General features: G+C 41.5%; 2 protein-coding genes across 6 annotated transcripts in view; one reads left to right on the top strand and one right to left on the bottom strand.

Annotated features, from left to right (window-relative positions):
- LOC115200938 (protein KIAA0556) overlaps window positions 1-4,370 on the top strand; it is a 41,327-nt gene extending 36,957 nt beyond the window's left edge. For 2 of the 3 annotated variants that reach the window (XM_029764067.1, XM_029764066.1), the window contains exons 23-26: window positions 1,568-1,728; window positions 2,074-2,106; window positions 2,480-2,565; window positions 2,936-4,370. In XM_029764067.1, coding sequence (XP_029619927.1) covers window positions 1,568-1,728; window positions 2,074-2,106; window positions 2,480-2,565; window positions 2,936-2,994 — 339 coding nt within the window. In that variant the 3' untranslated portion in view covers window positions 2,995-4,370. The remainder of the gene's footprint in view (window positions 1-1,567; window positions 1,729-2,073; window positions 2,107-2,479; window positions 2,566-2,935) is intronic. The other variant, XM_029764068.1, reaches the window with a different exon arrangement.
- Window positions 4,371-5,351: 981 nt separating this feature from the next.
- On the bottom strand, window positions 5,352-23,327 carry LOC115200937 (protein FAM234A-like). 3 transcript variants are annotated; one of them, XM_029764065.1, is made up of 7 exons: window positions 22,218-22,411; window positions 20,871-21,139; window positions 20,271-20,381; window positions 18,630-18,812; window positions 18,228-18,350; window positions 17,900-18,032; window positions 5,352-5,599 (listed from the first exon to the last, which is right to left on the bottom strand). In XM_029764065.1, the coding sequence occupies exons 3-6, from the start codon at window positions 20,332-20,334 to the stop codon at window positions 17,962-17,964; spliced, it is 441 nt and encodes a 146-aa protein (XP_029619925.1). In that variant the 5' UTR covers window positions 20,335-20,381; window positions 20,871-21,139; window positions 22,218-22,411; the 3' UTR covers window positions 5,352-5,599; window positions 17,900-17,961. The 3 variants fall into 3 exon arrangements, with proteins under 3 accessions (XP_029619925.1, XP_029619924.1, XP_029619922.1); XM_029764064.1 differs by lacking the exons at window positions 5,352-5,599; window positions 22,218-22,411 and adding exons at window positions 14,922-15,095; window positions 23,310-23,327; XM_029764062.1 differs by lacking the exon at window positions 5,352-5,599 and adding an exon at window positions 14,922-15,095.
- Between the last annotated feature and the right edge of the window lie 721 nt (window positions 23,328-24,048).

The raw sequence follows: 24,048 nt of genomic DNA, 5'->3' as shown, positions 1-24,048 counted from the left end.
GCCTCTATCATTCTTAAATGGAAGAAGTTTGGAACCACCAAGACGCTTCCTAGAGCTGGCCGCCCGGCCAAACTCAGCAATCGGGGGAGAAGGGCCTTGGTCAGGGAGGTGACCAAGAACCCGATAGTCACTCTGACATAGCTCTAGAGTTCCTCTGTGGAGATGGGAGAAATTTCCAGAACGACAACCATCTCTGCAGATCTCTACCAATCAGGCCTTTAAGGTAGAGTGGCCAGACGGAAGCCACTCCTCAGCTAAAGGCACATGACAGCCCGCTTGGAGTTTGCCAAAAGGCACCTAAAGACTCTAATACCATGAGAAACAAGATTCTCTGGTCTGATGAAATCAAGTTGAATTCTTTGGCCTGAATGCCAAGCGTCACGTCTGGAGGAAACGTGGCACCATCCCTACGGTGAAGCATGGTGGTGGCAGCATCATGCTGTGGGGTTGTTTTTCAGCGGCAGGGACTGGGAGCCTAGTCAGGATCGAGGGAAAGATGAACGTCGCAAAGTACAGAGAGATACTTGATGAAAACCTGCTCCAGAGTGTTTAGGATCTGACTGGGGTGAAGGTTCATGTCCTTGAGTGGCTCAGCCAGAGCCCAGACTTGAACCCGATCTAACATCTATGGAGAGACCTGAAAATAGCTGTGCAGTGACGCTCATCCAACCTGACAGAGCTTGAGAGGATCTGCAGAGAGGAATGGGAGAAACTCCCCAAATACAGGTGTGCCAACCAAGCTATTTTTTTTTACCCTTATTTTACCAGGTAAGTTGACTGAGAACACATTCTCATTTACAGCAACAACCTGGGGAATAGTTACAGGGGAGAGGAATGAGCCAATTGTAAGCTGGGGATGATTAGGTGACCAGATTGGGAATTTAGCCAGGATACCAGGGTTAACACCCCTAATCTTACAATAAGTGCCATGGGATCTTTAGTGACCACAGAGAGTCAGGACACCCATTTAACTTCCCATCCGAAAGACAGCACCCTACACAGGGCAATGTCCCCAATCACTGCCCTGGGGTATTTTGATATTTTTTTAGAGCAGAGGAAAAGGTGCCTCCTACTGGCCCTCCATATCCACTTCCAGCAGCATCTGGTCTCATCCAGGGACCAACCAGGACCAACCCTGCTTAGCTTCAGAAGCAAGCCAGCAGTGGGATGCAGGGTGGTAAGAAGACTCGAGGCTGTAATCCATGCCAAAGGTGCTTCAACAAAGTACTTAGTAAAGGGTCTGAATACTTATGTAAATGTGATATTTCAGTTTTGTATTTTTTATAAATTAGCAAAACGTTCTAATTTTTGGTATGTCATTATGGGGTATTGTGTGTAGATTGATGAGGGGGAAAAAAACAATTTAATACATTTTAGAATAAGGCAGTAACGTAACAAAATGTGGAAAAAGTCAAGGGGTCTGAATATTTTCCAAATGCACTCTATACACACATCAACACATATCTATATACACATTGCTGTAAACAAGAGTCTGTTCTCTGTTAAACTTTCTGGGCTTAAATAAGGGGTAATAAATGAATGACTACAGTAAGCCTTCCTTGTGTAGCTGCTAGTAGATGACCTCCTGGTGTATAACGGCATCTTGGACAGTGTGAGCCAGGCGGCGCGGGGCATCCTGCCCACCTGTGACCCGGCGGTGCCCTACCACACCATCCTCTTCACCGACAAGGCCCACATTGCCCACCGTGAAAGGAACACTGTCATCAGGTAACCCAGCATGGGATTGGCTGCTGCAGCCTGATATAAGCAAATTATTTCCCTGTCCATCAAAATTCACACATGTGCGGATAGGTTTGGCTGCTTGTCCATCAACTTGCACACATGCTTATTGGTTCTTCTATCTAGCTGCTGTCAACATGAGTATGTGAAGTCATTTACCATATTCACATGATGTGAGTTTTTCAAATGGCAGGAGACCGTGGCTACCATAGTGGGAGAAACTCTGTATTTTCAAGGACAGACATTCCTATCAGTTATAACAGTGTGTAATTGGCACTGAAGTCTACCTCTTTGTGACTCGTGTTCAACGGAGATGTGCTCTCTCTACTCCAGCCCCCGCGGTAGCAGACATCGCGATCTGAAACAGTGAGTAACAGAGTCCCTCATTAGCCTTGTTAGCCCCGTGGTAGTCATGTTATAAAAAGTTGTGTTCAAGTCACCCCAGTCAACCCACCTCCAACCCACAGCTTGGCTTGTGATGCCAAGTCCTTCGACAGTAGTTCCAAACAGACCTAGTCCCTTGTCACCCATGTCTCTTGTCTCTCCACCTTTCTGTAACTTCATTGTGAGACACAAGACTTGGACCTGCTTGCGTCAAGCTTTGTTGCCGTCAGTCAGTCCGTCCTTAGTTTGTGTGTTATCCGCAGCTCCCATGCTCCAGCCTTTCATATACCTGGCCAGATTATGCAGAGACTCAAGTGAAACTGGTGTGTTTTCCCCTCCTTGTGTTGTTTTGCAGCAATTATGTGGAGGACCAAGATGTGAAGATGACCAATGAGAACGAGATAGTCCATCACCACAAGAAGAAACAAACAGCTGATCCAGGTAAGCAATGCAATTCAGCCAGAATGTCTTTGTTCAGTATATACTGTATACATTTAAAAATACCAGGTATAATACAATAATCAGTGAGAAGCAAATGAAACTAAAAGCTACATTATCAATATTGGTATTTCAGAGCTGATATATCCACACTATTATTAACCCAAATGTTTCAGTGTCTTTTAAACATATCAAAGACACAAACATTTGTGTGAATTTCCCCTCTGCCTGCTGAAAACAAGCGGGAAAAATACATTTTTTTTAAAACAGAACATTTGAATTTCTGATGTTTTGTCTATTTTTGTGTGTGAAGCAGCCTTCATTTTTTTGGACACTAATGAACCAAAGCCATATTTGGTTTCTAATCTTGCAGCGCTTCGGCCTAAAACCTGCATGACAGACACTGGGAAGCTCGGGAAAAGGAGGTACTGACAGATGGACTGACAGGCAGATGATCGGACAGATAGACGTTGATGGAGTCCCACTGGTCAAATGGAAGGAACAGAAATGAAAGGATGACGGTTTACTGGCAATCTGCACTATCCCACTCGGGGGACTTTTAACACAAAGCCTTGACCAGCTGAAAATAACCATTTCCATTGCCCTCCATCAGTAATTACACTGTAGGGAAGTGTTGCCTAGTGACAGCCCTTGTGTGTAAGGTGGGTCTACTTTAGAAGAGGACAGAGCTTGTACAGAACACATTTTGTTTGTATCCATCTGGCCACAGGATCAGCCTTCCATTTTCTGATTGGATTGGTTTTCTTGCCACTCTTTCTCTCTAGACTCCTACGTTTCATCAGATTAATAGTACCTGTGTAGTATTACTACATCACATAATACCTGTGTAGTACTACATCAGATGAAGAGTACGGTACCTGTGTAATACTACATCACATGTATAGAACCTTTGTAGTAGCACCTGTTTTGATTGTCCTTTTCACAGTGTCAGGGTGAACCTATATAAGGCTGCTATATCGGCCATCTTTGTGCCTAGTTCTATTACGACTCCTATCTGTCGCTGCTTCTCGTGGTGCTGTGCTGCATTCTCCTGATGCACAGATACTCAAATATGAACTCAGTGGCAACAAGTACACTCTTAGTAGATGAAAAGCCTAGTGGGCTATAAGTTTGATAGCCCCTAGCCTAGTGGCATAACACATGAAAATGTAGTAATGCACCTGCAAAGTGCACCAACACATATGAATGCTATGCAGTAAACCTGTTAAGATTTTCTCATGTCTGTTTTATCTAGGTGCATTCTGTGGCAGATGGGGTTTTAATACAAAGGGTGGAGAATTTGACTGTCTTTTCCATAAAGTTGAATCAAGCATAATATTGGTCACATTGAAGCAATAGGTCTGATACAGTTGAGCCATGCAAGACCACTCCATTTGCCTGAAGGCCCAATGCAGATGTTTTATATCAATTTGAAATAATTTCTAGGTAAGTAAGTACCTTACTATAATAGAATTATGTTAAAATGGGAAAAAGAATATTTTTAGCAAATAACTATTTCTCAAGCAAGAATGTTCCTACGACTGTATGGGAGTGGTTTGAGTAGGGAGGAGGAAACTGAAAACTAGCTGTTATTGGCTGTTATTGGCAGAGTGGTTTGGAACTCTTTGTTATTGGTCTATTAACCAATTTACCGCCTGGTGATATCACCATGGAAAGCCAAAAATCCCGCCCATGCAAACCTGCTGATTAGAAGGACCTATCAGGAAATGACACCGATCACATTTTTTCATACTTACAGTGTTAGTTTCATCAACTGTTGTACAATATGATATAAAACACAGGGAAAACAAATTTTGACTGCACTGGGCCTTTAACACAGAAACAGTGCACTTGCTTCTTAGATGTACATTTTACAGCACTGAATATATTCATATATAATATTTTGGATTAATGAATATATTGGTGAACATATATGTATATGTGTATATATATATATATATATATATATATATATACATATACATATATATATATATATATATATATATATATATATACACACACACACAGTTATTAGAAAAACTTATTTGAAAAATAAGTGACCTTTATTGAAGTTGTTTGATGTGAAAATATTTTTTGAGACACCCATTTGTTTGCCAAAATTGTCAAATATAAGTAATACCAAAAGTTTAATTGGAGATATATTACCAATATATACATTATTGTGTGAACAACATGTTGACTTTTGGTTGAAAAACACCTAAGAATATGTAACCAGAAACAACTTAATATTTAATATGCAAACACTGAAACCATACCTCAAATAGGGAAGATGTGATCTATAAAAGGGATGGCTATTTGATGAAATCTTGTTTTATCTTGAATGTTTGAGTAAATGTTTGAGTATAATCCAGTTGCCGTTTTATTCCTATACCCAGTAGTATTTGTTGCATGGACAAGTTACCATGGTTGAGCCACAATATAGCCTATTTCTTACTTTATACCCTTATACTGTATATGACAGAGGAGTTGCATTTTTTTTTTAAATGCTGTTTTATGTATTTGATTTTCAAATGTCAGTCTACAGGTATAGGCTTCACACTGCACCTCAGTCATGCTTTGAGTGATGATGGTTATTACTTGATGTGACATTCTGTTTTGAAATATTTTATTTTTTTAATCTTGTTAAAATACGTGTATATTTCATGTAGGTACATTTTAATGAATTAAATAATTGAAAAACCAAGTGACAGAGTTGGTCTTGGTGTGGTCTAATACTACTTCTCTTCAATACAAAAAAAACAAGAGGGACTCTTCAGTTCGATAAATATTGCTTGAGACACTTTAATGCAGAATCTACAATACAATTATTCTCTTTGATAAGGAATGACTATGGTATTCAGTTATACTCTGCTCACATTCTAGAGGAGCAGTACTTGGAGAAAAGGTATTGGAGGACCAACCTGGATTTCTACAACTCATCCAAACATTGCCATAAAGAGGAGTTCTTTGGAGATGCCTCTCAGATTTTCCCTGGGAAAGTCCACTCCTCCCTCTGGTCTTCCCATTTCTGAACCTGGGGGCAAATAGGTAAAATAAACATTTACTTGACAGACCATAGTACAGTACCTGAAAAAAAAAAGCGAAATGTTGACGTAGTTATCACAGACCAATTATCTTGCAGGATTTGAATTTGGATTATGTACAATTTCTAACAGTTTGTCAAATACTAATAACTAATTTCGTAATGGGTCAAACTAGGTCAATAATCTCTAAGAGAAATCAGATGTTTGAATATTAACTCTGCTGACTAAAGAGTTTGCCTTTGTATGGCTACCATGGTCTATTTGCTTGACTAAATAAGGCCAAAGTCATTTTTAGCTGAGAATACGGCAAATATTTCTCCACTAATGCTTACGTACTGTATTGTACCAGCAATAGTTGAAATTTGGTTGAAAGCAAGCCCCGCTCTAAATTGTCTTTAACACTTTGAACCCAGTGACCCCTTTAAGAAAAAAATGTAATTCTTGAAAATCAGTTGTGTACATGTGAGCAAATTACATTATGTAACATAATATCCCGTGGTTTTGCTTTTTGAATGCTGAACGATGTGTAACAGTATGGTTGAACAGTGCACACATTACCTTATACTGTACTAAACCAGTCAACCCACAGTAAATTTGTGTTATCAATACTTCAGAAATCCTTAACCAATTAGCTTCAGGATTTTTAGGAAATGTGGCACAGTGATTTGTAGAACCTCTTATACCAGTCACATGGGTCAGTGTCGACTCCTTTAGCATCCATGGATTTTTGCCGGCAATGATAATCTATAAATATAGCAACAACAATGGAGATCTTAGGGAAAAAAAGTGTAAATCTATGAATTATTTTTTTAAATGGAATACATCTTTATTATGCAATTAATCAAACATGTATTGCTTTTTCAATGTCCACACCATAATTGAACAAAACAGGTGTTTTCAGTATAGATCAAGAAACAGCCTACACTTGTGCTTACTTTCACTGTCTGTCTCCTTTCTCTGCTCTGCCTCTGCATTTTTGACCGAAGGACATACAAACAAACAATGCAATGGCAACAGACATAAATTAAACGCGGCCTGCTAGGACACCGTAATGTTAACTGCTAGATTATCGGTATTACCATGACTTTGATAGTCTCGAAAGTGGGAGGTTTTTATTTTTTGGGAAATTATGTGGCCAAATCTACCCAGTTTGCTTTCTTGGCTCTGTCATATGATTCTAAAAAAGTACAATCTGGTTACAAATAATTCTGCAATGGTTATGTTTGAAATGATAGGCCAAACACCAATGTAAAGTCCCGTACTGAACGTGCCCTATTAGATTGTCATGCTGAATCCAGATTTCATATACAGTGCATTCGGAAAGTATTCAGACCCCTTGACTTTTCCCACATCGTTAAATCAATCTCCACACAATACCCCATAATGACAAAGCAAAAACAGGTTAAGACATTTTTTTAAATGTATTCATTTTTAAACAGAAATATCTTATTTACAAATGTATTCAGACAGTCTGCTATAAGACTCGAAATTGAGCTCAGGTGCATAATGTGTCCCCAAGAACACAGTGGCCTCCATCATTCTTAAATGGAAGAAGTTTGGAACCATCAAGACTCTCCCTAGAGCTGGCCGCCCGGCCAAACTGAGCAATCGGGGGAGAAGGGTGTGGTGGCTAATTTCTGCATTACCAAATGAGGAGAGTTAAACTTCACACACCAGTCAAAGTAATACTTAAACTACATCTTTAATAATAAGTTTGCAAAAGCCCTTGACTTTCAATGATGCTCTATCTCTAATGAACCATTGAAAAGTGTCTACACAAAAGTACAAAGATCTTTTATAGCCAAGATACACCCCTCTCAACGTACATGACGAACCACAGATACATAGAATGAGTCACAAGGTTAAGTTTTGTATGAAAGATATCTATAAAACATAGCAGACAGCAACTGCTGTGTCAACAGTTTTCATTGTATAGACCAGTGTCTGGACCTCCTACTCCAAACTGGAACCGTCTCTCCCTGGTACGGTATAGAACAGAACCATTAGCTCATGTTATCTGGAATGCTCTTTAGGATTTATTATCCAAAGACATCGTAAATCTCCTCTGTCAGTGCTATCTCAGAGGTCCATCCTCAGTAGAACACACACACAATAGTTAACAGAATACTCTATTATACCATTATAATACAATACAAGCATTATAACGTAATCTTGCAATTTTCCACGACAAGGGCCCTAGTCAGGGAAGTGACAGAGAACCCGATGGTCACTCTGACAGAGCTCCAGAGTTCCTCTGTGGAGATGGGAGAAGTTTCCAGAAAGACAACCATCTCTGCAGCACTCCAACAATCAGGCATTTATGGTAGAGTGGCCAGACAAAAGCCACTCCTCAGTAAAAGGCACATGACAGCCCGCTTGGAGTTTGCCAAAAGGCACCCAAAGGACTCTCAGACCATGAGAAACAAGATTCTTTGGTCTGATGAAACCAAGATTGAACTCTTTGGCCCAAAATGCCAAGTGTCACGTCTGGAGGAAACCTTGCACCATCCCTACGGTGAAGCATGGTGTTGGCGGCATCATGCTATCAGGATTTTCTTCAGCGGCGGGGACTGGGAGACTAGTCTAGATCAAGGGAAAGATGAACGGAGCAAAGTACAGAGAGATCCTTGATGAAACCTGCTCCAGAGCGCTCAGGACTTCAGACTGGGACAAAGATTCACCTTCCAACAGGAAAACGACCCTAAGCACACAGCCAAGACAACATAGGAGTGGCTTCGGGACAAGCCTCTGAATGTCCTTGAGTGGCCCAGCCACAGCCCGGACTTGACCCCGATCGAACATCGTTGGAGAGACTTGAAAATAGCTGTACAGCGACACTCCCCATCCAACTTGACAAGAGCCTGAGAGGATCTACAGAGAAGAATGGGAAAAACTCCCCAAATGCCAAGCTTGTAGCGTCATACCTAAGACTCGAGGCTGTAATCGCTGCCAAAGGTGCTTCAACGAAGTACTGAGTAAAGGGTCTCAATACTTATGTAAATGTGATATCAGTTTTTTGTTTTTGGTAAATTTGCTAACATTTCTAAAAACCTGTTTTTGCTTTGTCGTTTTCGGTTATTGTGTGTAGATTGAGGGGGAAAAAAATGTAATCCATTTTCGAATAAGGCTGTGACGTAACAAAATGTGGATAAAGTCAGGGGTCTGAATACTTTCGGAATGCACTGTATACTACTATCCCTCTCAAAACGTATTCACTTTACCTGTGGTCTCCAGAATTCTGTCCCATTGCATTTTCCATTTGTCAGGTCGTTTTTTGGGGTTATTTCACTCCTTCAAATTCTATTTCCACCACTGCATACAGATGCTTCATTCTAGAGGTACAGTGGCTTGCGAAAGTATTCACCCTCCTTTTTCCTATTTTGTTGCCTTACAACCTAACATAGATTTTTGGGGGATTTGTATCATTTGATTTACACAACACGCCTACCACTTTGAAAATGCTAAATATTTTTTAGTGTGAAACAAACAAGAAATAAGACAAAAAATAATAAAACATTGAGCATGCATAACTATTCACCCCCCCAAAGTCAATACTTTGTAGAGCCACATTTTGCAGCACTTACAGCTGCAAGTCTCTTGGGGTATGTCTCTAAAAGCTTGGCACATATAGCCACTGGGCTTTTTGCCCATTGTTCAAGGAAAAACTGCTCCAGCTCCTTCAAGTGGGATTGGTTCCGCTGATGTACAGCAATCTTTAAGTCATACCACAGATTCTCAATAGGATTGAGTTCTGGGCTTTGATTAGGCCATTGAAAGACATTTAAATGTTTCCCCTTAAACCACTTGATTGTTGCTTTAGCAGTATGCTTAGGGTCATTGTCCTGCTGGAAGGGGAACCCCCGTCCTAGTCTCAAATCCCTGGAAGACTGAAACAGGTTTCCCTCAAGAATATCCCTGTATTTAGCGCGGCCCATCATTCCTTCAATTCTGACCAGTTTCCCAGTCTCTGCCGATGAAAAACATCCCCACAGCATGATGCTGCCACCACCATGCTTCACTGTGGGGATGGTGTTCTCTGGGTGATGAGAGGTGTTGGGTTTGTGCCAGACATAGCGTTTTCCTTGATGGCAAAAAAGCTAAATTTGTCTCATATGACCAGAGCACCTTCTTCCATATTTTTGGGGAGTCCCCCGCATGCCTTTTAAAAACACCAAACTTGTTTGCTTATTTTTTTCTTTAAGCAATGGCTTTTTTCTGGCCACTCTTCCGTAAAGCCCAGCTCTGTGGAGTGTACGACTTAAAGTGGTCCTACGGACAGATACCCCAGTCTCCGCTGTAGAGCTTTGCAGCTCCTTTAGGGTTATTTTTGGTCTCTTTGTTGCCTCTCTGATTAATGCCCTCCTTGCCTGGTCCGTGAGCTTTGGTAGACGGCCCTCTCTTGGCAGGTTTGTTGTGGTGCCATATTCTTGACATTTTTTAATAATGGATTTAATGGTGCTCTGTGGGATGTACAAAGTTTCAGATATTTTTTTATAACCCAAACCTGATCTGTACTTCTCCACAACTTTGTCCCTGATCTGTATGGAGTGCTCCTTGGTCTTCATGGAGCCGCTTGCTTGGTGGTGCTCCTTGCTTAGTGGTGTTGCAGACTCTGGGGCCTTTCAGAACAGGTATATATATACTGAGGTCATGTAACAATTAGATTGCACACAGGTGGACTTTATTTAACTAATTATGTGACTTCTGAAGGCAATTGGTTGCACCAGATCTTATTTAGGGGCTTCATAGCAAAGGGGGTGAATACATATGCACACACCACTTTTCTGTTTATTATTTTTTATCGTTTTTTGAAAAAAGTTTTTTTTTCTTCATTTCACTAAACCAATTGACTATTTTGTGTATGTCCATTACATGAAATCCAAATAAAAATCTATTTAAATTACAGGCTGTAATGCAACAACATAGGAAAAACGCCAAGGGGGATGAATACTTTTGCAAGGCACTGTAAAATAAAAGGGAAAAAATTATTTGTATTTCTTTCTGCGATTAGCAGACATGAAACAAAACGGCAGAAATACTTTGAAAACCACTACTACATAATTTTTTCTGCTATAAATAAAAACTCGCACATGTGCTGATACTTGACTTTTTAACTCTACTTTTATTTGCAAATGTGAATGTAATGCTCGCACTGTAGAGCCCTGTAAATTGACCACCTGCCTACGTGGCTGGTGAAATAGACATTCTTATCTGCTTATACCTAAATCTACCCACATTTGGGGGGGGCGTTAATTTTATACACTGCTTGTATTTATTTATTATTATTTTTTAACGCAGCCATAGCGGAATCAGTGGAATGGTAACAAATAAATCAAACGCATTGTCACGCACTTCATCATCCGATGATATAGCGAAATCGTCGTCTGATAGTGTGGACCAATACGCAGTAGAGTTGACGTTCATTTTCTTAATTTATTAAAGAACGTTGAACACGAAAAACAAGAAAACAATAAGCACGACAAATGACAGTTTTGCAGGCTCACAACAACACGCAATGCAAAAACAATCTCCCACAAATCCCAAACACAAACACACCCTAATATATGGGACTCTCAATCAAAGGCAAAGAGAAAACACCTGCCTTCAATTGAGAGTCCCAACCCCAATAAATCAACCATAGAAACACAGACTACCTAGACTAGACACAGAATTACCTAAACATAGATCATAAACCAAAAAACCCGGAAATACTAAATCAAACGCCCTTTTCCCAAAACACCACCCTGAACCACATAAAACAAATACCCTCTGCCACGTCCTGACCAAACTACAATACCAATTAATCCTTATACTGGCCAGGACGTGACACGCATGGTTTCCAGGTGTTTGATGCCATTCCATTTTCTACATTCAGGCCATTATTATGAACCGTTCTCCTCTCAGCAGCCTCCACTGCTAGCTAAGCTATAAAATATGACCTTACAGTGTTAGGCAAGAATATTAAGGTTATAATATTGTAGAGAACAATCCAGATAATGATTAATTCTATGTCATTTATAATGACATACTGTAGGGCAGCGAAAACTACGTTTTGACATTAATTTTGTGTTAACAAACCTCCAAATGAGCTTCAATGCCATACAACAGTCCTTCCGTTGCCTCCAACTGCTTTTAAATGCTAGTAAAACTAAATGCATGCTCTTCAACCGATTTGTTGCCCGCCCACTTAGCATCACTACTCTGGACGGTTCTGACTTAGAATATGTGGACAACTACAAATACCTAGGTGTCTGGTTAGACTGTAAACTCTCCTTCCAGACTCACATTAAGCATCTCCAATCCAAAATTAAATCTAGAATCGGCTTCCTATATCGCAACAAAGCATCCTTCACTCATGCTGCCAAACATAACCTCGTAAAACTGTCTATCCTACCGATCCTCGACTTCAGCGATGTCATTTACAAAATAGCCTCCAACACTCTACTCAACAAATTGGATGCAGTCTATCACCAAAGCCCCATATACTACCCACCATTGCGACCTGCACGCGCTCGTTGGCTGGCCCTTGCTTCATACTCGTCGCCAAACCCACTGCCTCCAGGTCATCTACAAGTCTCTGCTAGGTAAAGCCATGCCTTATCTCAGCTCACTGGTCACCATAGCAGCACCCACCCGTAGCACACGCTCCAGCAAGTATATCTCACTAGTCATCCCCAAAGCCAATTCCTCCTTTGGCCGCTTTTCCTTCCAGTTCTCTGCTGCCAATGACTGGAACGAACTGCAAAAATCACTGAAGCTGGAGACTCATATTTCCCTCACTAGCTTTAAGCACCAGCTGTCAGAGCAGCTCACAGATCACTGCACCTGTAGATAGCCCATCTGTAAACAGCCCATCCAACTACCTCATCCCCATACTGTATTTATTTATTTTGCTCCTTTGCATCCCAGTATCTCTACTTGCACATTCATCTTCAGCACATCAATCACTCCAGTGTTTAATTGGTATATTGTAATTACTTCACCACCATGGCCTATGTATTGCCTTACCTCCCTTATCTTACCTCATTTGCTCACACTGTATATAGATTTTTTCTACTGTATTATTGACTATGTTTTGTTTATTCCATGTGTAACTCTGTGTTGTTGTATGTGTCGAACTGCTTTGCTTTATTCTTGGCCAGGTCGCAGTTGTAAATGAGAACTTGTTCTCAACTAGCCTACCTGGTTAAATAAAGGTGAAATTTAAAAGAAAAGAGAAAAAAAAGGTTAGAAGCAGTCAGCTGGTATTCTGTCTATAATGGAATAGCCAGCAGTCACCCGATCTCGAACATATAGAGCTGTTGTGGGAGCAGCTTGACCGTATGGTACATAAGAAGTGCCCATCAAGCCAATCCAACTTGTGGGAGGTGCTTCAGGAAGCATGGGGTGAAATCTCTTCAGATTACCTCAACAAATTGACAACTCGAATGCCAAAGGTCTGCAAGGCTGTAATTGCTGCAAATGGAAGATTCTTTACCAAAAGCGAAGTTTGAAGAACACAATTAATATTTCAATTAAAAATCATTATTTTTAACCTTGTCTACAGTGGGGCAAAAAAGTATTTAGTCAGCCACCAATTGTGCAAGTTCTCCCACTTAAAAAGATGAGGCCTGTAATTTTCATCATAGGTATACTTCAACTATGACAGACAAAATGAGGAAAAAAAATCCAGAAAATCACATTGTAGGATTTTTTATGAATTTATTTGCAAATTATGGTGGAAAATAAGTATTTGGTCAATAACAAAAGTTTCTCAATACTTTGTTATATACCCTTTGTTGGCAATTACACAGGTCAAACGTTTTCTTTAAGTCTTCACAAGGTTTTCACACACTGTTGCTGGTATTTTGGCCCATTCCTCCATGCAGATCTCCTCTAGAGCAGTGATGTTTTGGGGCTGTCGCTGGGCAACACGGACTTTCAACTCCCTCCAAAGATTTTCTATGGGATTGAGATCTGGAGACTGGCTAGGCCACTCCAGGACCTTGAAATGCTTCTTACGAAGCCACTCCTTCGTTGCCCGGGCGGTGTGTTTGGGATCATTGTCATGCTGAAAGACCCAGCCACGTTTCATCTTCAATGCCCTTGCTGATGGAAGGAGGTTTTCACTCAATATCTCACGATACATGGCCCCATTCATTCTTTCCTTTACACGAATCAGTCGTCCTGGTCCCTTTGCAGAAAAACAGCCCCAAAGCATGATGTTTCCACCCCCATGCTTCACAGTAGGTATGGTGTTCTTTGGATGCAACTCAGCATTCTTTGTCCTCCAAACACGACGAGTTGAGTTTTTACCAAAAAGTGATATTTTGGTTTCATCTGACCATGTGACATTCTCCCAATCCTCTTCTGGATCATCCAAATGCTCTCTAGCAAACTTCAGATGGGCCTGGACATGTACTGGCTTAAGCAGGAGGACACGTCTGGCACTGCAGGATTAGAGTCCCTGGCGGCGTAGTGTGTTTCTGATGGTAGGCTTTGTTACTTTGGTCCCAGCTCTCTGCAGGTCATTCACTAGGTCCCCCCGTGTGCTTCTGGGATTTTTGCTCACCGTTCTTGTGATCATTTTGACCCCACGGGGTGAGATCTTGCGTGGAGCCCCAGATCGAGGGAGATTATCAGTGGTCTTGTATGTCTTCCATTTCCTAATAATTGCTCCCACAGTTGATTTCTTCAAAACAAGCTGCTTACCTATTGCAGATTCAGTCTTCCCAGCCTGGTGCAGGTCTACAATTTTGTTTCTGGTGTCCTTTGACAGCTCTTTGGTCTTGGCCATAGTGGAGTTTGGAGTGTGACTGTTTAAGGTTGTGGACAGGTGTCTTTTATACTGATAACAAGTTCAAACAGGTGCCATTAATACAGGTAACGAGTGGAGGACAGAGGAGCCTCTTAAAATAAGAAGTTACAGGTCTGTGAGAGCCAGAAATCTTGCTTGTTTGTAGGTGACCAAATACTTATTTTCCACCATAATTTGCAAATAAATTCATTAAAAATCCTACAATGTGATTTTCTGGATTTTTTTCCCTCATTTTGTCTGTCATAGTTGACGTGTACCTATGATGAAAATGACAGGCCTCTCATCTTAAGTGGGAGAACTTGCACAATTGGTGGCTGACTAAATACTTTTTTGCCCCACTGTATATTTCATGTGTTTTCATGGAAAACAAGGACATTTCTAAGTGACCCCAAACTTTTGAGTGGTATGTGTGTTCCCTTCTTTTGTAATGTTCTGTAGTTTCGATCCAATGATTCATCTGACAAACATTTACTTTGCGTCCTGCAGGCCCAGACATGGAACAAAGCTGGCGAGAGTATTCTTTATCATTTTATTAACGAAAGCATAGAGATGTTGATGAAGAAGCCACATTTGCCTCGGGATCCATCCCAGTTGGTATTGTGTGGATCGATGCGTTTTTTCGGTGCGGCCCGTTGTCCAGCCCTTTGTCCACTGATCTCCATGGATGGTTGTCGGCATGGTTGTATGCTCTGCAAAAACACATTCACGTTTTTAGTACAAAATTATCAATTTTATTACACAGTATGCCTACACATTGATACGCTTGAATATTTTTTGCTCATAATTTACACAGGTCGCTCTCCGCCCGAATCTCCGCCAATGCCGCCTGCCCTCCGAATTCATATTCATTATATAATTAAGCCCATGTGCACCTTCATCAGATGATCCGCAACATGTCAGCTAAAGCGATTTAATTACTGAATGAATAAAACCAACTAATGTCAGCATTTAAATGCTTTATTATCCAAATGTTTAAAGTGCGTGACGGAGAGAATGCATTTGACTGTTAGCACATTCAGGAGGAACGGGAAATTGTGTCAATTCATAAACCATGTGCCATCGAAAATCTTTTCCCAACTATTTTGCAATTTATATGGCTCTTTGCCAATAATTCAAATCAAACGTTATTTGTCACATACGCCGAATACAACAAGTGTAGACCTTACCGTGAAATGCTTACTTACAAGCCCTTAACCAACAGTGCAGTTCAAGAAGAGTTAAGAAAATATTTACCAAATAAACTAAAGAATAATAAAAAGTGCGGGGGTACAAGTTAAAGGTAATTTGTACATGTAGGTAGGGGTGAAGTGACTATGCGTAGATAATAAACAGAGAGTAGCAGCAGTGTACAAAACAAATGGGCGGGTCAATGTAATAGTCCGGTGGCCATTTGATTAATCAGTCTTATGGCTTGGGGTAGAAGCTGTTGAGGAACCTTTTGGTCCTAGACTTGGCGCTCCAGTACCGCTTGCCGTGCAGTAGCAGAGAAAACAGTCTATGACATGGGTGACTGGAGTCTGACAATTTTATGGGCTTTCCTCTGACACCTTCTATTATATAGGCCCTGGATTGCAGGAAGCTTGGCCCCAGTGATGTACTGGGCCGTACGCACTACCCTCTAGCGCCTTACGGTCAGATGCCGAGCAGTTGCCATACCAGGCGGTGATACAACCCTTCAGGATGCTCTCGATGGTGTAGCTGTATAACTGAGGATCTGGGGACCCATGCCAAATCTTTTCAGTCTCCTGAGGGGGAAAAGGTGTTGTCGTGTCTTCTTCACGACTGTCTTGGTGTGTTTGAACCATGATAGATCGTTGGTGATGTGGACACCAAGGAACTTATTAAAACTCTCGACCCGCTCCACTACAGCCCCGTTGATGTTTGTGGGGGCTCGTTCGGCCCGCCTTTTCCCGTAGTCCACGATCAGCTCCTTTGTCTTGCTCACATTGAGGGAGAGGTTGTCGTCCTGGCACCACACTGCCAGTTCTGACCTCCTCCCTATAGGCTGTCTCATCGTTGTCGGGGATCAGAACAGTCCTGTAGTGTAGCATCCACGTCATCTGACCACTTCCGTATTGAGCGAGTCACTGGTAGTTTTTGCTTGTAAGCAGGAATCAGGAGGATAGAATTATGGTCAGATTTGCCAAATGGAGGGCGGGGGAGAGATTTGTTTGCATCTCTGTGTGTGGAGTAAAGGTGGTCTAGAGTTTTTTTTCCCCTCTGGTTGCACGTAAACATGCTGGTAAAAATCTGATAAAACTGATTTAAGTTTGCCTGCATTAAAGTCCCCGGGCACTAGGAGCGCCGCTTCTGGGTGAGCATTTTCTTCTTTGCTTATGGCCTTATAGAGGTCGGTTGAGTGTGCTCTTAGTGCCAGTATCGGTCTGTGGCGGTAAATAGACGGCTACGAATAATATAGATGAGAACTCACTTGGTAGATATTGTGGTCTACAGATTATCATATGGTACTCTACCTCAGGCAAGCAATACCTCGAGACTTCTTTAATATTAGACATTGCGCACTAGCTGTTATTGACTACAAGACACACCCCCACCCCTTATCTTACCAGACGTTGCTTCTCTGTTCTGCCGGTGCATTGAAAATCCCTCTAGCTCTATATTATCCGTGTCGTCATTCAGCCACGACTTGGTAAAAAATAAGATATTACAGTTCTTAATGTCCCGTTGGTAGGATAATTGTAGGTCATCAATTTTATTTTCCAATGACTGCATGTTAACAAGTAGAATTGATGGCAGTGGGAGTTTACTCGCTCGCCTACAGATTCTCAAAAGGCAGCCTGATTACATTTTGAGGATTCTAAATGAATATCTAAGGGACATTTTTCATTAGGGCAAATCTGGAAAATGGCATGCGCAAGAGATGATGGTAATATTTTTCCTTTTAGAAACTATAATACATGGCATCCAGGTCAGGATAACCAAAACTTTCTTCTTCTGACCAAGTAAACAAAAAAATAAGTGTATTTCTTCAGGTGTGCATGCAGGACAGAGGAATAGCAATTCTTACACTATTGTTCTAAATTCAATCACATTCTTCATCATTCAGTTAATTGAAATTCAATGTTGAAGTCGTGCACAATTACCAATTTCTACTTGGTTTATATCGCCCATTCATTGTCTGGTAGAGACACATTAGTCCTTGGGACCCAAAAGCATAATCAGTGCTTTAACTCCCCCTTGCGGTGGTCTGGCGCAATGAAGCAGTGACTCAGGGTAACGTACTAAACCACAAATGACCTAAGTCCAGCAGCATAATCTCAAAACTTTTAATTGAGGAACCACTGTACTGGGATAACTCACTGATCGGTGCACTAGGTCACATATAGTAGGACTGAAATCCATGTGTTCTATGACATAGAATGTTATGAGATCAATAGTTTGGTCAGTGAGTTATTGGCTTTTCAATGATATACTAACAGCAGATCAAGAACTGTGTTCACTAGCATGCTCTGGTAAATGACGGCTTGCTCACCTTTTTGGAGCAGTACATAGTGGGAGCCTTTCCCTGTGGAGTAGAGGAGATGCATGGCATTCTCAGCTGTGTCCAGAACCACCTCTGAGCCAATCTGGACACCCGTCTTTCTTGAGAGGATCGCCAACAGTGTCTAGAAAGCAAAGGATGATAATAATAGAACAAACTGACTTGAGGTCTTCTGTTAAAGCTACTGGCACAGAGGCTGCCATTCTATATGTAAAGCTCACATTTTCTTACATTATTGTACAGTTTTAAAGCAGAACCCGAAAACATAAACCTAGTCAGTGCAGGTGTCATAAGACACAAGGATGCCCTTCAGGTTTACCTGCGTTGGGCTGGGGGCCACCAGAGCCACGTCGCTGAACGCGTCCCCATCCAGGTCTGGGACACAGGACTGGTAGGGTGCTGCTCAGGTTGGGAGGCTGGGGCCACAACCACGTCACCATTCCTGTACAGAAATACCAGGTATTCAGAATGCACTCACAGCTACAACCCACCTCCATTAGAAATCATTTAAAAAAATATGTAGGAAGACCGTTTGTCCCACTTTTCTTTGAAGTGAGTCTGGTTACAAAATAGTGGTGAGACACTGACCAAACTACGCAAAAGTGGGATATGAAGGCACATATTTGTGCAGTATGAGAGGTGTGAGGAGAGAAAGTATGATTGCTTGAAGTGTGACTTTAGTAGAGATGGAGGTGAGTAAATGAGAGTCTAAGTCACTCACCAGTGTATTTGTCGATAGCAGTGAGCTGGTTGGAATGGGACAGCAGGCAGCCTCTGTCCATCTCTCTCAGCCCGTCCAGACCACAATGGGCCCAGTGGAACTCAGGGGCCAAGGGCCGCTCCCACAGAGTCTCGCCGTTGGTCCCGGCTACCTCCGACACAAACACACAACGTGTGTCTAGACCTGGAAGACGTAAAAAGCACACCTGAATCTCAGACACTACAGCTTTTACAATAACACAGCAGACAAGATATTGGGTAGAAAAATTATGGTAGATTCATTAGGGTAGGAAAAAGGTAACGGTATCTTTGTATTGAGGAAACTAATTTAGCCTGTCTTCTAGAAATCTTTGGCTGGAATCTTTTACTGGACTCTCAGTGAAAACATTCTACAAAAGAAGCTACAGTGCCTTCAGAAAGTATTCACACGCCTTTACATTTTCCCCATTTTATTGTGTTACAAAGTAGAATTAAAAATTGATTCAATTGTCTTTTTTTGTTGTCAACTATCAACACAATATGTCAGAGTGGAAGAAAATGTATTCGACAAATAAAATTCTAATATATCTTGATTAGATAAGTATTCAACCCCCTGAGTCAATGCATGTTAGAATCACCTTTGGCAGCGATTACAGCTGTGAGTCTTTCTGGGTAAGTCTCTCAGAGCTTTGCACACTTGGATTGTACAATATTTGCACGTTATTTTTTTAATTCTTCAAGCTGTCAAGTTGGTTGTTGATCATTGCTATAAAGCCATTTGAAGTCTTGCCATAGAGTTAAGCCGATTTAACTCAAAACTGTAACTAGGCCAGTCAGGAACATTCAATGTCGTCTTGGTAAGCAACTCCAGAATATGTTAGGTTTTGTGTTTTAAGTCATTGTCCTGCCGGAAGGTGAATTTGTCTCCCAGTGTCTGTTGGAAACCAGACTGAAGTAAGTTTACCTCTAGGATTTTGCCTGTGCTTAGCTTTATTCCATGTATTTTATCCTAAAAAAACTCCCTAGTCCTTGCCGATTACAAGCATACCCATAACATGATGCAGCCACCACCATGCTTGAAAATATGAAGAGTGGTACTCAGTGATGCGTTTGCCCCAAACAACACTTTGTATTCAGGACATAAAGGTCATTTCTTTGCCATATTTTTGGCAGTTTGACTTTAGTGCCTTATTGCATGTTTCGGAATATTTTTATTCTGTAAAGGCATTGGAAAACCTCCCTGGTCTTTGTGGTTGAATCTGTGCTTGAAATTCACTGCTCAACTGAGGGATCTTACAGATAATTGAATGTGTGGGGTACAGAGATGAGGTAGTCATTCAAAAACCATATTAAGCACAATTACTGCACACAGAGTCCATTCAACTTACGTGACTTGTTAAGCACATTTTTACTCCTGAACTTATTTAGGCTTGCATAACAATGGGGTTGAGTACTTATGACTCAATACATTTCAGCTTTTCATTTCCACTGACATTATGGGGTATTGTGTTTAGTCCTATTTTAAATTCAGGCTGTAACAACAATATGTGGAAAAGTCAGACGGTGTGAATACTTTCTGAAGGCACTGTACATACACTTCATTATTATGCTTTTAATAAGGTAAAGTGTGAAGCTTTTGCTGTAAGACCTGCATTCCTAGTACCTGCGTCAAAACAGCTGATGTTCTGACTGCTCTTCGAGTCCTTCAGGACAAACAGCACATCCATCACTTTGTCTTTGCTTGCGTCCTCTATGGCCAGGAAACCATAGGTGGCTGTGATGGAGAGAAGGGAAGTACATTTTACATCTACAAACATTACATCTTGGGCTGTTTTCCCAGACCCAGGTTAAGCCTGTGTAACAGTGTAGGTTCCGTCCCTCTCTTCGCCCCAACCCGGGCTCGAACCAGGGACCCTTGCACACATCAACAACTGACACCCCACGAAGCATCGTTACCCATCGCACCACAAAAGCCGCGGCCCTTGCAACGCAAGGGGAAACCCAACTTCCAAGTCTCAGAGCGAGTGACGTCACTGATTGAAATGCTATTAGCGCGCACACCGCTAACTAACTAGCCATTTCACATCGGTTACACCTGGTCCTATACTAAAAAGCTATTTCAACTGAACTCTTTAGAGACTTTTTAGTTCAGGACAAAGCTTAATCAGTGTCTGGGAAACCGTCCCATAGTGAAAAAAAAGGTTAAGCGTTAAGACACAACTTTCCTTCTCAAGTATAATGTGTTACTGTATCACTTCCTCACCTGCTTGGAGGAAGGTGCGGTTCCAGGTGAGATATTGCGGCCGGATGGGACTGGGGATGATGAAAGAGAAGGTGAAGACGATGATGAGGCAGAGGGAGAGGAAGAAGACAGCCGTCCTCCAGTGGGTCAACTTGCCCAGACCCAAACTCTTCTTGGTCTGAGCTGATGGTGCCACTCCACCCCCTCAACCCTCTTCAGAGGGTCGGCTTCTGTGGCATGTTCTGTTGGCTCCATCATCTCCTCAGCAATGCATCACAGCCCAAACAGACCTAAACATAGAGCAAATGTGGTCTAGGGGTTAGAGGAAAGGACACAAACCTGCACTGCCCTTATTTTTTACACAGTACCAAAGCTATTCAGGGCTGCCTGTGGGACACCAGCCATCTCACTCCAAACCTTTTCAAGTTTTCCTCCAGAAATGTCTTAACAGAACACTAATATGCTTTACCCATGACCTAACACGCACTGTTTATATCCTGAGGCAGAATTCCAGTATTTCATTCTAGCTATTCACCCTGACTCTATATGGCTCTGGTTTCAATCTGTAAACAGTCATCTACTATATTTGGCTAAAATAATAATCCATTTCAATTTAGCGAGTTATTTGAGTGATACGATCCAGTGAACGCCTATGGATGTGCATTGGTCAAGCTACCAAAACTTCTAGCTAGCTACCTGCTAAAAGTTAACGTTGGCATAGCTAATCTAGCCATAGTACGTTAGCTACGTACTGGCTACAAAATGTATTCGTTGGCATTCTCTCAGACAATACTAGCTAGCTTGTAGTGTCAGCTGTCACCATTCGCGTTCCAGCTCATTAATAAAGAATTGTCTCATTTATTTCAATTAGCGGGTTGAATTAATTATTTATCCTACTTTAGATGCTACTTCTGTCCGTGTGTGTTTAATCCAGAACTGTCAATACAACATCACCTGCGTAACAGGCCCTATCGTGAAATGCACCCTCCGCGGGGTAATTGCAACCAGGTGCACCCGGTTTTCAGGGGAAATGGTGCTTGTTTGGCCAGTATATTAACTGCCTCGTTCCCCTTCACCCCCACATGGGCTGGGACCCAAGTAAATCTTATCTGTATACCCATTTATTTTATCTTGCCATGGGTTTGTAGTAACTCATAAAGCAGGTATTGTCTGCTACGTGAGCTAAATGACTGGATACCCATCAACACTGCACATGAATATGAGCAAATAACTACTCTTTCTGGTTTAACTTCCTCCACCCACTGCAAGGCCAACAGTATGGCCATCATCTCAGCCGTATATACAGCCAGATGATCTGTAATAGGTTTCCTGATTGCGAACCCACGTTCCTGCACTTCAAATACTGACCCTGTGCGTCCTGTCCTTGGATCTTTTGAACCATCTGTGTAAAAGGCCATAAAATCCTGATAAACAGTATCTAGACGTCTCTTAAACAAATCTGATGGATCAACAGCCTCCCTATCTTTCTGTAGTCTCTCCAACACTTCTAGATCAACTACTGAAAGCGGGAGTAGCCATAGTAGATTTACAGAAATGGAAAGAGTGTCTGTCTTCTTCTTCCGTGGGGTTAATCGAGGGTTGGCATCCAACGTTATGGTGCATTACCGCCACCTACTGTACTGGAGTGTGGGCCAGAGACGGAGAAACTAAATCCTACAGTACCTGCCAGCCCCGTAAAAAATGTTACAAAATAATAGAGAATATATCTAATGACGTTCTACTCAATATACTATTGAAACGAATTTCTTGTATCCCCTTCTCCCTCATACTAGATCTCATCCTGTCTCTTTCCCTCCAACAATGTCCATACTGTATAAATATACTGTATGCTCCACTGTCTCTGTTTCCTGGCAATACTCACATTTTCCTGTTGGATGCTTTCCTATCACATTTAAGGTCTTATTCAACTGGCTGTGTCCCACCCTTACTCTTGTAAATATAGCCTCCTCTCTTCTGTCCCTTCCTGTCATTCTCCCCTCCCCAACTTTCCTCTGAACTTGAAATAAATGCCTGCCCTTAGTATCTCTATTCCACTGCTCCTGCCATTTCTCCCCCATCACTGTCCATATCATGCTTTTTACCTCTGCCTTGCTCATCGAAACTATCACATCCCCACTACTAAGTGCTTGTTTATCCAGTACATCAACTGCCTCGTTCCCCTCCACTCCCACATGAGCTGGGACCCATGTAAATATTATCTGTATACCCATTTGTTTACTCCTGCCATGGGTTTGTAGCACCTCATAAAGCAGGTCTTGTCTGCTACGTGATATAAAGGACTGGAGACTCCTTAACACTGCACATGAATCAGAGCAGATAACTACTCTTTCTGGCTTAACTTCCAACAGTATGGACATCATTTCCACCCTATATACAGCCAGATGATCTGTACTACATTTCCTGATTGCGAACCCACGTTCCTGCACTTCAAATACTGACCCTGTGCGTCCTGTCCTTGGATCTTTTGAACCATCTGTGTAAAAGGCCATAAAATCCCGATGCACAGTATCCAGACGTCTCTTAAACAAATCAGATGGATCAACACTCTCTCTATATTTCTGTAGTCTCTCCAATACTTCTAGATCAACTACTGGAGGCGGGAGTAGCCATGGTGGATTTACAGGAATAGAGTCTTCCGCCTTTGGACGTTGGAGGTGAACTTCTACTTCTTCTTCTATGGTATATTAATCTAAATTGCAGCTGGGCTAGAATAATACATTATGGCCTTTCTCTTGCATTTCAAAGATGATGGTACAAAAAAAATACAAAAAAACGGTTGTTTTTTTCTTTGTATTATCTTTTACCAGATCTAATGTGTTATATTCTTCGAAACTCATTTCAAATTTCCACAAACTTAAAGGTGTTTCCCTTCAAATGGTACCAAGAATATGCATATCCTTGCTTCAGGGCCTGAGCTACATGTCACTTTAGGCAGAAATTGAAAAAAAGGGTCCGATCCTGAGACATAAGAACTACCAATAAATAAATTAATAAACTAAACTAAATCAAACAACTTTTCTGTATAAAACAAAATTAAACAGATGTGATCCCTACACAGGCTCAAGGGGAACCTGTTAGGGTCGGTCTTCCAACGCCAGTACCCCTTGTAAGTCTTCAGATGTAAAATCCTTGAGTCACAAAAACTTTTCTTCAGTCCAGTTTCTTAGATTTCTTTGAG

Source organism: Salmo trutta, chromosome 10 (assembly GCF_901001165.1).
Source record: "Salmo trutta chromosome 10, fSalTru1.1, whole genome shotgun sequence".
Taxonomy (NCBI): domain Eukaryota; kingdom Metazoa; phylum Chordata; class Actinopteri; order Salmoniformes; family Salmonidae; genus Salmo; species Salmo trutta.
This window is presented reverse-complemented; position numbering and strand designations above follow the sequence as displayed.